The 14,422-nt window shown below is 37.3% G+C and overlaps 1 protein-coding gene across 4 annotated transcripts in view; it reads right to left on the bottom strand.

Moving 5' to 3' along the window:
* Positions 1–14,422, bottom strand: part of eys (eyes shut homolog) — a 153,996-nt gene that overhangs the window by 8,102 nt on the left and 131,472 nt on the right. For all 4 annotated transcript variants that reach the window (XM_051422200.1, XM_051422210.1, XM_051422219.1 and 1 more), the window contains 2 exons: positions 13,872–14,095; positions 4,230–4,402 (listed from right to left, as the gene is read on the bottom strand). In XM_051422200.1, the coding sequence (XP_051278160.1) occupies positions 4,230–4,402; positions 13,872–14,095 (397 nt within the window). The remainder of the gene's footprint in view (positions 1–4,229; positions 4,403–13,871; positions 14,096–14,422) is intronic.

Genomic DNA, 14,422 nt, shown 5'->3' with positions numbered 1-14,422 from the left:
GGACGAGATCTGGCAAGCACGCATTGCTTCATACTCAATGTTCACAAGGGTAGCACAATGATCCCAGTGATATTCAATTACAACCACAAGTTTACTTATTCAGAATGCATGGTTGATTCAATAATACTCTCTCCATCTTAGGATACCTATCTACTTGATTTAACACTGGGGACTCAATGGAAATTTCCCCACACTCATTCAAAATTGCATGCTGCTGTGTTTAGTTTTTTTTTTTGTGTGTGTGTTTTTCTTTTTTACACAGCTGTCAGGATTCAAACACAGAACTGCACTTCTTCTTCACTGGAAACACCTTGCATATTCTTCTGCAGCCCCAGGCGATGGCTGAGAGGGGTTCAAAGCTCTCCTCTGTGACTGCCCTCAGCTCTGTTTGGCTGCTAAATTATTAATAAAGCTGGAAATGCTTCTGTTATCATCCCTAGTCTGGTAGAGCTTTATTTGCCTATTGTTTCATTGAAAGAGTGTTACGGCATATTTTTAGGCTTTGGTGCGTGTGGTCTTGCTGCCCGTTCAGACCAGATACAAACATGTCAGCCATAATAACTAAATTACATGACCTTGAGTTATTTACTCGGTTCATGGATGAATTACCATCATGCCTTCTGTACAAATGAAGTATCTGAACTGAACCAGATATTAGCACGTTTTAGATGACCAGGAATTAATAGAATATTCTATCATTACAAATTAGATTTGAAACTATTTTGTTAGTAACTGTTTTACATTTGAAAAATATTTTATATTGTAATTTTTTAACAGAATTTCTTATCAAAACTGATGTATTTATAAACTTAATCTAATTAACAACTGTTAACATTTATGTCATATTTTAAAAAAAGAACAGGGGCGGATCTAAAAGGGTGGCATAGGGCACCCCTAAAAAATGTCTGCCACTCCAGTTTGGTGTCAAACACATTATATCAGATATAATTCAATGATCTGCTATGGCCACATTTTAGACCAAATACATTTAGTGAAAAAAAATAACATATTTGGAAAAATTAGATATTAGATATTTATATTCAATGCTCTACTAATGTGCCACAGTAAGTGATTCTTTGGGATTAAATCAGCATATGTTTCTGCCACCCCTTAAAATCCCCCTAGTATCACCCCATTAAATATTTCTCTGGACTGTACCATCTAAATGAATCCAAGAAAATTGCTTTACTTTAATTGCTTTAACTTTGAGAGGGTTATAATTGTTCACATTTTTGCTTTTTTTGGTCACAGCCTTTATTTCTAGTCCTAACTTTTTTTTTTTAACTTTTGAGTTAATTTCCCGTAATTTCAACAATAAAACACTCCATTTACATCTTATTTAACATACACTAGAAGAGTCCCATATTTTATAACTGTGCTACAGGCAGGTTTAATCCCATACAGTAACTCTAAGCCTGTGAAAAGGTTGCCTTTACTATCAGGCACCTTGGGTGCGTTAACCAGCATTTATTCAATTTCACAAGGATCCATAATAACTCTTATGATGTAGGAGGTTATAGGATTGTAGAAGTGAATCACTGAGTAAATCTTTAGGTTTCTGTTACTCATTATACTCACTGAACCATTACACAGACTGCCACTTATTCTCAGGCATGTGGCATACGCATTATAATCGATGTGTAAATACAAAATCGACAGTAATAATTGAGTCCTCTTTGTTTACAGTTCTTTGTGTTCATAGTATCTGTTAGCTAAATTGTCATTGTGCACCACTCTGTAACTAGTGGGTACAGAACATATTATTAACAAACACACTTATGGGCTGCCTCTGTGAAATGCATCTGTCTATGGATTATAACGCCGCACTCTGTCAAATAATATTACATAGCATTTCCACTTTGCTGGGTATTTGTGTAATATGGTGCAAACCAGCAGGAGTGGCAGAAGAAAAACAGAATGACATGCGGCACCAGATTGTGAAATGCATTTTGACAAAAACTGCATGTGTATGGTGTCTATCTTAGCTGCCACAGAGCAGCTTGGAAAACAACACTTCTCCTGAGGTAGAGATACTGTATAGAATATACTATTATATTCGTTTCAATCTCAGCACAATGCAAGGTTAACAGAAACCTCACTAAATCAATACTAAACTGAAGTGCTGATGCAGAATAATGCTACACAGTGTTTAATAGCAAACATTAAAACCCACTGAGAATGGATTGTATCAAATGTATCTATGGAAATATGATGTACTAAAATAGATTGCATTACATAACTATGTCTACACTTGGGTGTTGTTTGTTTGTTTATTGTGAGACTGTGTTGATCAGGGTTAGCAATATCTCTTGACACATTCCTTCCTTGACTAAAAACAATTGAATTAAAACAATTAAAATCATAATCATAGTCACATGATCATTTTCAAACAATGCTAAAATTCAAGACAGAAAGGATAAACTATGACTGGATTTGAGAAACAGGACACGGTTGTACTGTAGCCTACTAGTAGTACTGTACACGTTTGCATTGCACATGAGGCTTATTGTCTTCCGTGTTTTTTTCTCTATTCATTTTAAATATGAATCTTTAACATGAGGTATGGGCCATTTGTGTACAAAGGTAGATCATTAATAATTCTGACTGAAGTCATTTTGAATATCCATTAATGTTTCATGAACTCGACTCTTGAGGCACTCCAGCATCAACAGCACGAATTCCTAGCCCTCCATTTCCCCCATTTCCTGCTTGTTCGTTGCCCACCTTATGTATTAGTATGAAGACCTGAAAATAGCTAGAAAACAACATTTTGCTCTTTCATGTTTCCTGCTTGACAACAACTTTGTACCATGCTATCACTGACATTATTGGTGCTAAAAGTATCAAGTACAAAAAGAGCACAGAGAGGCAGGGGACCTTAGGAGTGATCAGTTTTGACTCTGATCTTTTCTGATGTTATCAGGATTAAAATTCAAATGTCAGCCATACACTTAGTGTGGCACTGGAAGGTTAGAATACTTTGTTTGGCATGTGGGTGCTGAGACTCTGTCAGGGGCTGTGACATGGCTGAACGACTTATATGCCAAGCACCCTGCTGCTCTTACAGTCAGTTCAGTCAAGCAAAACCCTTTGTTTGTGAGAACCACGATCTGTGAAGTCTCCTTCTTATGGTACTACTGTTTGGAATTATAGAATAGACCACTATAGAACTTATGTAGCTTCCTGTATAACTTCTTGGTCATTCTGAATTAGCCATTAGCTTTGTTTACCTTTTACTATTTTGAGTCAATAAAACAATAAATTAATAGAGTCTACAGCCATGCTAACACCTCGATGTAGCTGTACTACAGCCGTTCTTTGAGCTTAATGCTAATGTCAACATGCTAGCATTATCACAATGACATTGCTAACATGCTGATGTTTTAGACTGTATGTTTAGCATTGTTAATATATTAGTTTAACATTTCTCATGCTAACATTTGCTAATTAGCATTAGATACAAATGGAAATGTCAGTCTTAGCAAGTATTTGGTCATTGATGTGTATCAACTGCACATTGTAGCTGTATATTCAATGTCTCCGCTTAGGTGGGGACAAATAACATATTTTTTTGTTTAAAATATAACACAGTACAAAGCCTGTCACTGTAACTGCACGTTTCCATTGTCAGATAACTGCACGGCCATTATTAACTATCCTGAACAAGGGTCAAAATGCTAACAGCTCCGAAATTATCATTAGTCTTGGTGAGTGAGTCAGCATTTTATGACCCTTGATCAAATGACTCTCTCATAGCTGTGGAGTTGTGTAATATAAATACAGTTATTGTATGCCAAAGATGAAACAGAAACAAGTTACCACAGACAGACAGATGTGACAGCAAGCTAGCTTATTAACACAGTGTGAGAACACATCAACACCCTGCTATACAGCAGTAGCCTGACATTTTAAGAAAAAAGTTCTTAAGAAAAGTTGCTTTAAGTCACACTGCTGGAATTATAGTTGTTAGGAAATAAGATCTTATGAACTGAGAAGAGTCTTTTGGAATATTCAGCAGGAGTTTTGCCTTGATTATCTTGCTCTATTGCTGGAGGAAGACGTTTCTGCTTTTTCAGCACAATTTAGTTTCATTAATCCCTTTACTTAACAACAGACTCTCATTCTACCAAATGCTCAGGGCTCTCATTCACCAACTGTTTGCAGATCAGCCTCTCAATAAAGCTGCTAAATCAGTGCCGCACTGATCTGTTTGGAGCTGTAACACTTACGTTCGTCACATAGTAGTCCTTGTCTTCCATAAGGGCAGAGACATACGGCCTCCAAAGGGGATTTTGGGATGCATGTGGCTCCATGACCGCAGGGGTTGCGCTCACAAGCGTTGAACTGGCACAGCCGGCCTGTGTAGAGCGGGGGGCACTCACAGAACCAGTCCTCAGCATCGCTAAACGTGTAGACATAGAGGGAGACATCATTAGGGCAGAGGTGAAAATGGACCATGACATTGCAGCAACATGTCCAGATGCTTAACAAACTCACACTGTGGCCTACAGAACGCACAGGGAGAGAAGTGATGATAAAACAACCCATACTGTAATGCATGAAAGATTTGAAAAGATGTTAAGAGGAAATGTGTCCAGCCTGATGGAATACGTCTGCTGAAACACTCGCATTTGAGTGAATGTGTAGATAGCGGTGGAGAAAAATATGAATCTTGTTCTGGATCTATTCATCTTAGTAGCTCCTGCAGAGGCAGAAATTAATTCTCATGTCTTTTGGTAAAAGTAAACACAGGCAGGCTAAAAAAATAACAGCAGAAAGCAGATGATTAGTGGCATGACAGAAAACTTATAACCTGAAATTGTACAGGATTTTCGATGTCTTCTTTCCTCGATTCATATGCGTGCCATTCCTCTCTTGGCAAGAAGAGGAGGGTGATCTAGCATGCAAAGTAATATGCAGACAGGGACTTTATAAAATGCTCTGAGATGTGCACAACTTTGAAAGGTATAATATCAGATGGAGGAAGCACTGGTGGGGTTTCAAATCTATAAATTAATAATGTGTTTTGAGCAGCAGCACTGCAGGATGTAGTTTGCTCCTTGAGAAACTGGATTCTTGAAATGAAATATTTACGTTCTGTCACCAGAGTTGAGCATTGTTAGATATGACTGTATTGAAGTACAAAAGGATGCTGTATAATGTAGTAAAAATTTCTAGTGTATGATTATTAACAGACTGCTAATGTCAATTTTCGAGACATTTTAAGGCACAGTGATGCACTGTTACACACTGTCGCTGCCAGTTGTGACCATTATTTTCAAAATAATAGTCACAGATGAAAATTGTCACGCGTTGAACAGAACAGGCATTGTTATTGTATAATCTTTGACAACCTGAATCAAATATTTAATGGAACCCCTCTTGTGCAGTCAATGCATTGAGTGCTGCTAATTTGTCTCTTGTATTGTCAGTTAGGGTTTGCGTTCAAATGTTGGTGACACACAAATTGCGAGGGTTTTCCTCCAGATGCTCCAGTTTCCTCCCCCAGTCAAAAAACATGCAGGATAGGAAAATAGGAGACTTTAAATTGCTGGTAGGTGTGAATGTAAGTGTGAATATGTTTGTCTGTCTGATTTTGCTGAGACACTGCAACTTATCCAGGGCTCCAATACTCCACCCTGCACAGGATAAGTGAGTATAGGAAATAAATTGATGGATGGATAAACAAATTAAATATTCTCTTCCGATTGCAGCAAAGTCTTTCATGGATGATTCCTTAAACTTGCCTCTATGTAGACACATTTCTACAAACAAGTTTTGTGGCTTAGTTGAGGATACATTTATAAACTGATGTATTTTTACATAAAATTTGATGTTGAAATTTTTGTTTGAAATATTCTAAGTACAAGTACAGCAAGGTTACTGTGCACTGCAGTTTTATTGAGCATGAATACAAAAATGGGCTCTTAATACAAAGGAAAAACCCAACAATATTAACCTTGAAACTATTCACAACCTTCATTGTGTACACAACAATTCTCAATGTGTTGAAAGCCACTCACAATTAGCAGTACAGAGAACAATCTGTTGGGGGTGGAGATTTGCCTGACATATGTTCATTGTTTCACGAGCTACAAATATTTTTGATCCTCAAAAGCATAAAAAAACCCGCCAAAAATTGACTTATCAAATCACAAGTAATTCAAGGGAAGATAATGACTGATGATGTAAGCACTAAAAACAGGCAGCAAATATTTCTGGATCCAAAAAGGTAAAGCGTAGATAGAGGCGGGGAAGGAGCACCGTTGAAAACACTTGAAGTTTAATTGGCCTAATCAAAAACTTGGATGTGTGGGGTGACAAAAGGTTGTTTTAATTTGGCTGAGGTAATCACTTTGATGATGAAATTGTGGTAATGTTTGCTAACTAATTTGAATATGTTAATCACAAATGCATAAAGCCGGTACTTGCCATATCTCACGCCATTCAAAGACTTCACCGCTACAGCACACTGTAGGCTGAAGAAATTATTGAGGAAGACTACATTTTTAATCTAATGACAACCAGATAAAATAATGAATAATTGACTGCTTAGCTTATGATATCCCTGTCAACTAGAACAATAAGCTGTGCGGCCACATACATTTCTCAAATTTCATTCCTTGTAAGTTATTTACAGAACACTTCTTTTCAAGTGCTTGTTGGTATGCAAATACACTTCTACAGTAAGGCACTGATGAGTCTCTGCTGCCGTGGCAGTCGTTAGTTCTCGGGATGAAAGCATTTAGCCCACTTCATCCTTTGTTAAAATAAAAAAGACCACTGGGTTTAGCAAGTATTATTTATAGAGAAGAACTGCTTTGATGCTGAAACGCCATTTGCTTACCAGTATTGTAAACAGCCAACTGGACGTCGTTATACTACAGACACTATGGTTCTTGGTGGGTGGGAGGGAAAATCATTTGAAAGAGGACTAGATCTGCACTCAATTATTTGTCTTCTGAATTTGAGCAAAGGGATGAAATGGAATTTACACATGGCATTTACCTGACGTACTCAGGCAGAATCCTGTTTTAGCAGACGGCTGTTCAATATTTCTCTGACCTCTTCCAGGAACCCCTTGCAAACATTTCCTTGGTGGTGAAAAGGGGTGATGTCTGTTAAGTCTCCATCACAGAGTCTTTTGAAACATACTGCCATAGAGAAGCATACTTTAGATGATACTTGAAATAAAATCCTTACAGAAAGGAGGCATAAAGCATGAGGGAACTTTTCTCAAGGGATCAGACAATATTTCTACGGCCCAACCTAGAACACACCGCACTCTGCAGAAAGCCGTGCTTTTCTGTAACACTTTCAAAGTATATTCACATGTTTAAACACTTTTCAAATGTGCCAGTGTATTTATTCCGTTTTTTTTTCAACATTTCTAAAATCCTGATACATTGGCTGAAAAGGAAAAACCTTAGCACCTTCCTTAACATTACATAACACTGTACTGAATGCATTGCCACATATCTGAGAAATAAAGTTATTTTATATGAGTTAACATTTCTTCACTTATGCTGGTTCAGACAGATGAAGTGGTAGGAAAATGTATTTGCTTCAGACTTGAGTTGGCATCAGCTGTCAGTTAAACCAGCCCCTTTGATTGGTGAGACTTACTGAAATATTTTCCCTATGAACACAAAACTTGTCCACTACATAGACTGCGGGCTGTAATGTAGCACCATTACTGGTCTTCACTCTTACCAACACATACGGGTAGCTATAGCAAGCTGTCATTGGGCCAAATTATGTGAAGTTCTACCTACTTCTATGAACAGAAGAAAAGAAAAAAAAAAAAAGGTTCAGCTACATTGTTGTTGGAACCAAAACTGAAACAGTGTTTAAAAGGGGAAAGGAGGAAAAAAAAAAAACAGCTCGAACTATCACTGACATGACAAAGTTTTAAAGAAGGAAACTCAGCCATTAAGTGAAAAATGATGTGCACATTGAAGACTGGGTTGAGCTGGATGAATAACATAACATGATGTTTTTGTCTAGAATGCTGTGGAGATGTCTAACACCTCACTGTAGAGAACAGATTCCTTTAACGGGAGATCACAATGTTTCACACAAAAGCCACTTGCAAATGAACGCTTCAAGGATGTGTGAATTCACGCATGCACCCACGCGTGCACGCACACACACGCAACAATTATTTCATTTCCTCGAATCTTTGACACAGACCACCGCAGAAGGTTGTATCTTGTAACTTTTACCAAGTTTGGTCTCTGTAGTAATGAAATATTTGGTGTCTGCAGATAGCTGTATAGTACATCTACTGATACTATGTTTTACCATAGTAGAGTCTTGCACATTTTTATAACAAGGTGACGGGTGATATGGCCTTCAATATAGATGTCCCATTCACAACTTAGATTCAAATAAACAACCAGATGGGCTACATTTTATTTCTATTATTGGCAACAAATCTCAAGACCAAAATCAAACTGATCCTACTAAGTATTGCACTGAATGACATGTTCCCTCATTACCACGAATACCAGCAGGGTAGCAAAGTTGGAAAGTACTGAAAGAAACTGTATAGTTGTATTGGTTTTGGTCTTTTCGTGAGATTACTTAGCGATAAAAAAAAATAAATAATAACATCACTTTAAAAAATACTCTCATACAGTACAGTTATTTATATTCAGTCTTTATGAGACAGTACAGAATGTTCAAAAACAAACTGAACTTTCCTTATACATCATAATAACATATTTGGAAACATAAATCTATTGACCTATTCTCCTTCTATTGTGTTGTTTAATTGGTCTGGTCCGGTCTAAAAGAAAAAAACAAAAGCAGAGGTGTTCCTGTATGCTTTCATACTGAGTCATGCGAGACTTAATACTTATAATAATATATAATCATTATTGGTTATTGCCAAGTATGTCAAGGTTACACAGAGACTCATTTTTAAACAAGAAAATGTATAAAAATAACCAATTTGGCCCAAAAAACACCACACCATTGTGCAGTTGTTTTGAATGCACATGTCCTCCAAAATTCAAAGACACAAATACAATAAACTCTGTAATGAGCAAGTTTTCTCTGGAAATATTCCTCAGGGATCGTAATCACACAGGACGATAGCTATGTTTGTATCTCATGGTGAATTAAAATAATTGTTTCTTGGACCTTGAGTTATTTTATAGGTACTTTGAAACAAGTATAGCTGGAACCCTGATTAAGATAAAATTGTTTTTGCTTTCTTTGTGAAGAACACTTGCAGGCGGTGAAAAGGAGCATCGGGAGAATTCACTGTTAAGTGGAGGTTTGTTTGCCACCGAAGTTGGACCATTACAGTCTCTCCTGTAGCCAATTAGTAAGAAGTAATTCTGTCTATATGAAATCTGGTGTGTGTGTGTGTGTGTGTGTGTCTGTGTGTGAGCATATATTTTTCCTCTACCCAGTAATACATCTATTTATGTAATCTGTCACAAGAGGTCACAATCTGAAAACTTTAAAGCAGCTAGGCTCAGTATTAAGTATTATTATTATGAAACAATGAATGAAGACTGCAGGTATGTGAAAGCTGTCAATCGTAGTGAAGAACCCACAACAAATGATTACCATCTCCGCATTTCCTCTCTGTGTTTTAGAGTCTTTTAGCCAGTTGTTTTGGTTTTATGGCCTGTTTGTGTCACTCTCACCGCTGTGCATTACCTGCCCAGCACCTAGTTGGTGAACCTATCGGAGCATTTAGCACCTAAAGAGTTACACTTTTTTTTTACTTTTACTAGCCAGAAACATCCGCTCAAATGAATGCTAATGTTGCTCCATGTCTGCCAGATGTGCAGATAAACAAGTTTTTGCAAACAAGTTTGCCATGTCGAGTTTGAGATTTTGAGAAATCCATTTATTTGTTTTCTTGCAGAGAGTTACATGAAAAGATACCACTCTCTGTATGGTAATAAAGGCAGCTACCGTCAGCAAGCAGTTAACTTAACTTGGGGCAAAGACTGGAAACAGGGGGCTAGTGGCTAGCCTTGGATCTGTCCAAAGGTAACAAAATCTGCCTCTAAAGCTCACCTAAAGCTCCTTCATTAACACATTATACTCATTTGTTGAATCAGTGCAATTATAGAACTGGTAAAAAAAAATGTGTCAGATTGTTGGCTGGGTGCAGTCATTTCCTCTAATCCTGAGATGTCCGTGAGGTTGGCAGTGGAAACTCTGTCATTCATGGGTGACAAAATGTTTCCAATGTAGTAATTAACATATTAAGTGCACATGCAAATATTTTTGTTAAAAAATGCTTTTTACTGATCACTAGAAAGATCACTATCTACCATCTAACTCATTAAAATAAATAATAATAAAAAAGTAATAATAATAATATATATACTTACTATTATATTATAATGTGTAAATCTGTAAATATAAGTTGACAATCAGACATAGTCTTGAACTTGTAATGCTTATACAAAAAATAAATAAGCAAAAAACGAAACATTGCTGGGTGCGATGGTGGTTTTGAATCCTAGTCCTTATACCCTAACCACAGACACCCTGCATGTCCATGATAGAAAAGCACAAAGGGATGCCATCAGCATCCAAGCACAGACAGGGAACAGAGGATTCAGGTGTCTCTTCACACCTCACCCAGCACAACTGGTCACAGGTACATCTGCACATCCTGTGAACAGTTGCGCAGCTGGGATTGTGCAGTTGTATATATTTTTCTATTTGTCTAATCAGAAGATGATGATGTGTTGCATTTCATAAATAACTGTCTAAATACAGACTGAAATATTTTTCTCTTATTTCTAGCGATCTTGTTTGTTGCAGAGTAACTGCAAAGTATTTACAGGATGAATGTGTGTGTGCCTTTTGGAAACCATTTCCATTTTAGCATTTCCATCTGCTGTATTTACAATCACTATAAATGATCACTATAAATGACACAGATATCCGGCATCACAGAGCTGGCATTGAAGAATAAAAAGGCCATAGTCCTTAGGTGCTGATTGCCTGGCTTTTCACATTGGTGTCAATTAAATACCTAATATGTATGTATCATCCACCAATCACAAGCCATTATCCTCTTGGGTTTAATGTTGATATTTCTACATGCTGAAGTGAACATAAAACCACATGAAAAGGGGACGTCTCCAAAGTCACCCCCACTGAACCCACAATCAAAATCCTTTTTCATTCTATTATATTGTGGCAATCCAGGACAGAAAGAAGAGAGCTCTGTGAACTCCAGATGACCCCTGCACGCTGTGTGGTTCAAGAGGATACTGCATTAATGCGTATTCATCACACAGATAATTGCAAGGCCCACTCTTTCGCACATGACAAGCCAATGTGACCACAATGGCACTGGTTCTTAATTGGTATTCTTAGAGCCATTCATATTCCAATATTCATGGTGCCCCTTTTCATTTCCTGTTTAATAAAAGCAACTGTTAATTTATAGTGTCATAATACAATAAAGAAGACATTTAGAGCAGCTACTTTCTGGATTACTTAAGGTGAAAGAGCATCATATTTAGTTAATGCATACTTAAAAAGACAGGCAAAATTGCTGGTAAGTGGTGTGTGATGGCAGTCTGATGAGCTGTACTAGATAAAGATGAAGGAAAAACAGACCTTCACATATTTGGTTTAGCACAAAGGACTAAGTTTGGCCCAGGGATTACCTTTACTGTACAAAGTACTGTAGATTTATAAAGAAATAAGTGGGGTGGAACAGCACATGACTACCTTATTTCGTGCACAGCCAGGCAAATAATGTGTCAATGATTAACATTTAATGATTTTGCATTGCATTATTACACATTTCTGTGTAAAATCAAGGTGATGAAACAGTTAACACCAGACACATAGTGCAACCTTATGTATCTAACACAACCTACTACATAAATAATATCATCATTTTTTGCTGTATGTATGTATGTCTATTTCTGTGTATGTACACTGAAGGCAGCGTAAAACCTGAGTCAAATTCCTTGTATGTGTACACAGACCTGACTAAAAAAAGTGATTCTGAAAGACTACCAATCATTATTACAAGGTACATAATCCTCTGCCTGTCTCTTTTTTATAAGTAAATGGCACTTAATAAATTAACTTCCAAAGTATAGACACTACGTGACATTAAAATAAATAATCCAGAGTTATAACACATACAGCCATCATACAGTCTAACATGATTTGGCAACAACAGATTTTTTTGGCCACAAAAAGCCAAAACAAAACAAAAACAATTGGTCTAATCATCTTTTAAGTTGGTATAGTGAACGTGTTAGCAAATGGTTTCTTATTTACACAGACACGGAGCAACAGTAGCATTCATTTGGAGTCCTGTTTGTGTCCAACCCATGAATGTAAGTCCAGTGTTCATTCTCATTTTAGCTCTGATTTGGTCTCCACCAACTCTTGAGGAAAATATTTCTGGCTCTTCAGAAGCTATATTCTCCACTGATCACCAACTAGTAACTAACTGCTGTGCCAGCTGGCTGGTTGGTGCTGTGCAGGTAGTGTACAGTGGACTTTTAGAGCTTTTTCACTGAAAACAGTTGCCTGCTCTGATTAAAAACAACATAACAGTAAAGCTGTGGGCCGTAAAAACCAAAATGATACACTGATTGATGCGTATTATAGAGTAGGGGGATCCTTCTCTGTGGGTACAATACTATAAACGACTGCTTTCACATACATTATTTACTATACTAGCTTTAAAGACATAAAGTTAGATACGTCCCTTTGGTGTTCACAACAACAATATGAGCATCTTCCTTTTATTTTATTTTACAAAGCTTCTCCTCTGCCAGATAAGTAACTGCTGTGGGTCATCTTGGCAAGATGGTCTGTTATCTGTATTAAATGTCATAATGTCAAAGACCAGAAGTGGAGGTGGACTGAAAATTTTGAAAATGAAGAAAACCAGGAGATGGTCAACAACTAACTGACCTCTCTTATTGTGCTGACTCTTTACTGAGGTGTTGAACTGAGGGAGACAGGAACCATCACACTGAAGCCGACAGTTTGCTTTTCACCTGAATTTCTGTTATTGCTCTTTTATTTTGTGTTGTACATGTAATTGGTGCCGTGTTACAAACTCTCTAACAACTCACGCTTTGAACAACACTGTTGAAAAAATGTATCTCGTTGCAAAGCTGAAGCCTTTTTTAGTTTAGATTTGGAGAGAGATTTGGATTTTAATTAGAAGCATTCAACTGTTACTGACTTACATGTTCCAAACTTTACCACAAAAAAGTTGTTGAAATGACACATTCAGGTACCAATTAAATGTATTACAATTAATTACTTTTTTCAATTTTTCTTAATAATTAATTTATGTTCATTTTGTGCAGATACTGAGTCCCAGTCCAATATTTCACAGGGCACGGTTAGCCTAGAGGAGGCCTAAATGGAAATTAGTCCAACGTAGATAAGATAAGCCTGACAGCTGAAAAGAAATGGTTGGTGCTAGGAAGAGGAGCTGTTGCCAAAACTGTCATTTCACTAGCTGGCTGACTGGGTTAGTGTGTGCTCAAAGCTCCCACAGCCTCAGCTCCATTCATGTTTTTAGAGATTGGGAAAACTATTAAAACTGGAATATATATTCCTACAGCAGAAACACTGGCTGTGACAGTCGGAATTTATACTGAGCCACATGGGCAGCAGGAAACAGCTGGTCTGACATGGAGATGAAATAACTAATTTTTTTATTATCTTTGTTGTTTATAGCATATCCAGTCTGAAACACTACTCTTGTTTCTGGGGTAATTTCTTGGATGTTGTCGTGTATTATTATAGGAGGGAAATGTGGGGAAACTGTGTTTTATTTTCTTAATAGCTTTCAAAGTTTAGTAACTTTTCATTAATAATAGTAAAAGGTGACCTAGTACCTGACACAAGTTCCTCCGTTCCGACAGGGAAGGTGTTGGCAGACAGGCGGGTCACAGTTCTTGATGTTTCTCCCTCTCACCGCCTCACCCACCAGGTAAATCTCCTTTGAGTTGACCTGAAGTTCCCTGATACATCCAATGAATCTCCTCGCTCCTTTTGTGCCCCCGTCATGCATCTCCCAGTGGGATGAAACATCCCCAAGAAATATGGGTCCAAAGGTTCCCTACAAAAAAAATGGTGGAAAGCCAGTGATCAGTGTTATCGTTTAGTAAATCACACTAAATCATACAATGTATGTGTCCCTTCAAGTATGAGCTTTGCAGATAAAACAGGCTCTCAATATCAGTGTGTGTGTGTGTGTGTGTGTGTGTGTGTGTGTGTGTGTGTGAATATATTAACATTATGTTACAACAGGACCTTACTGTATATTACGACCAACAAGAAAGATTAACACTATCAGCTACTGTTACTCTCCTGTTTTAGAATGACCCTGACAATAAACTGGAGTTGTAATCTCTTCTTTTTTCAGTCTTACTCACATCATATGATA

This window comes from Dicentrarchus labrax, unplaced genomic scaffold, assembly GCF_905237075.1.
Source record: "Dicentrarchus labrax unplaced genomic scaffold, dlabrax2021, whole genome shotgun sequence".
NCBI classification, from domain to species: domain Eukaryota; kingdom Metazoa; phylum Chordata; class Actinopteri; family Moronidae; genus Dicentrarchus; species Dicentrarchus labrax.
This window is presented reverse-complemented; position numbering and strand designations above follow the sequence as displayed.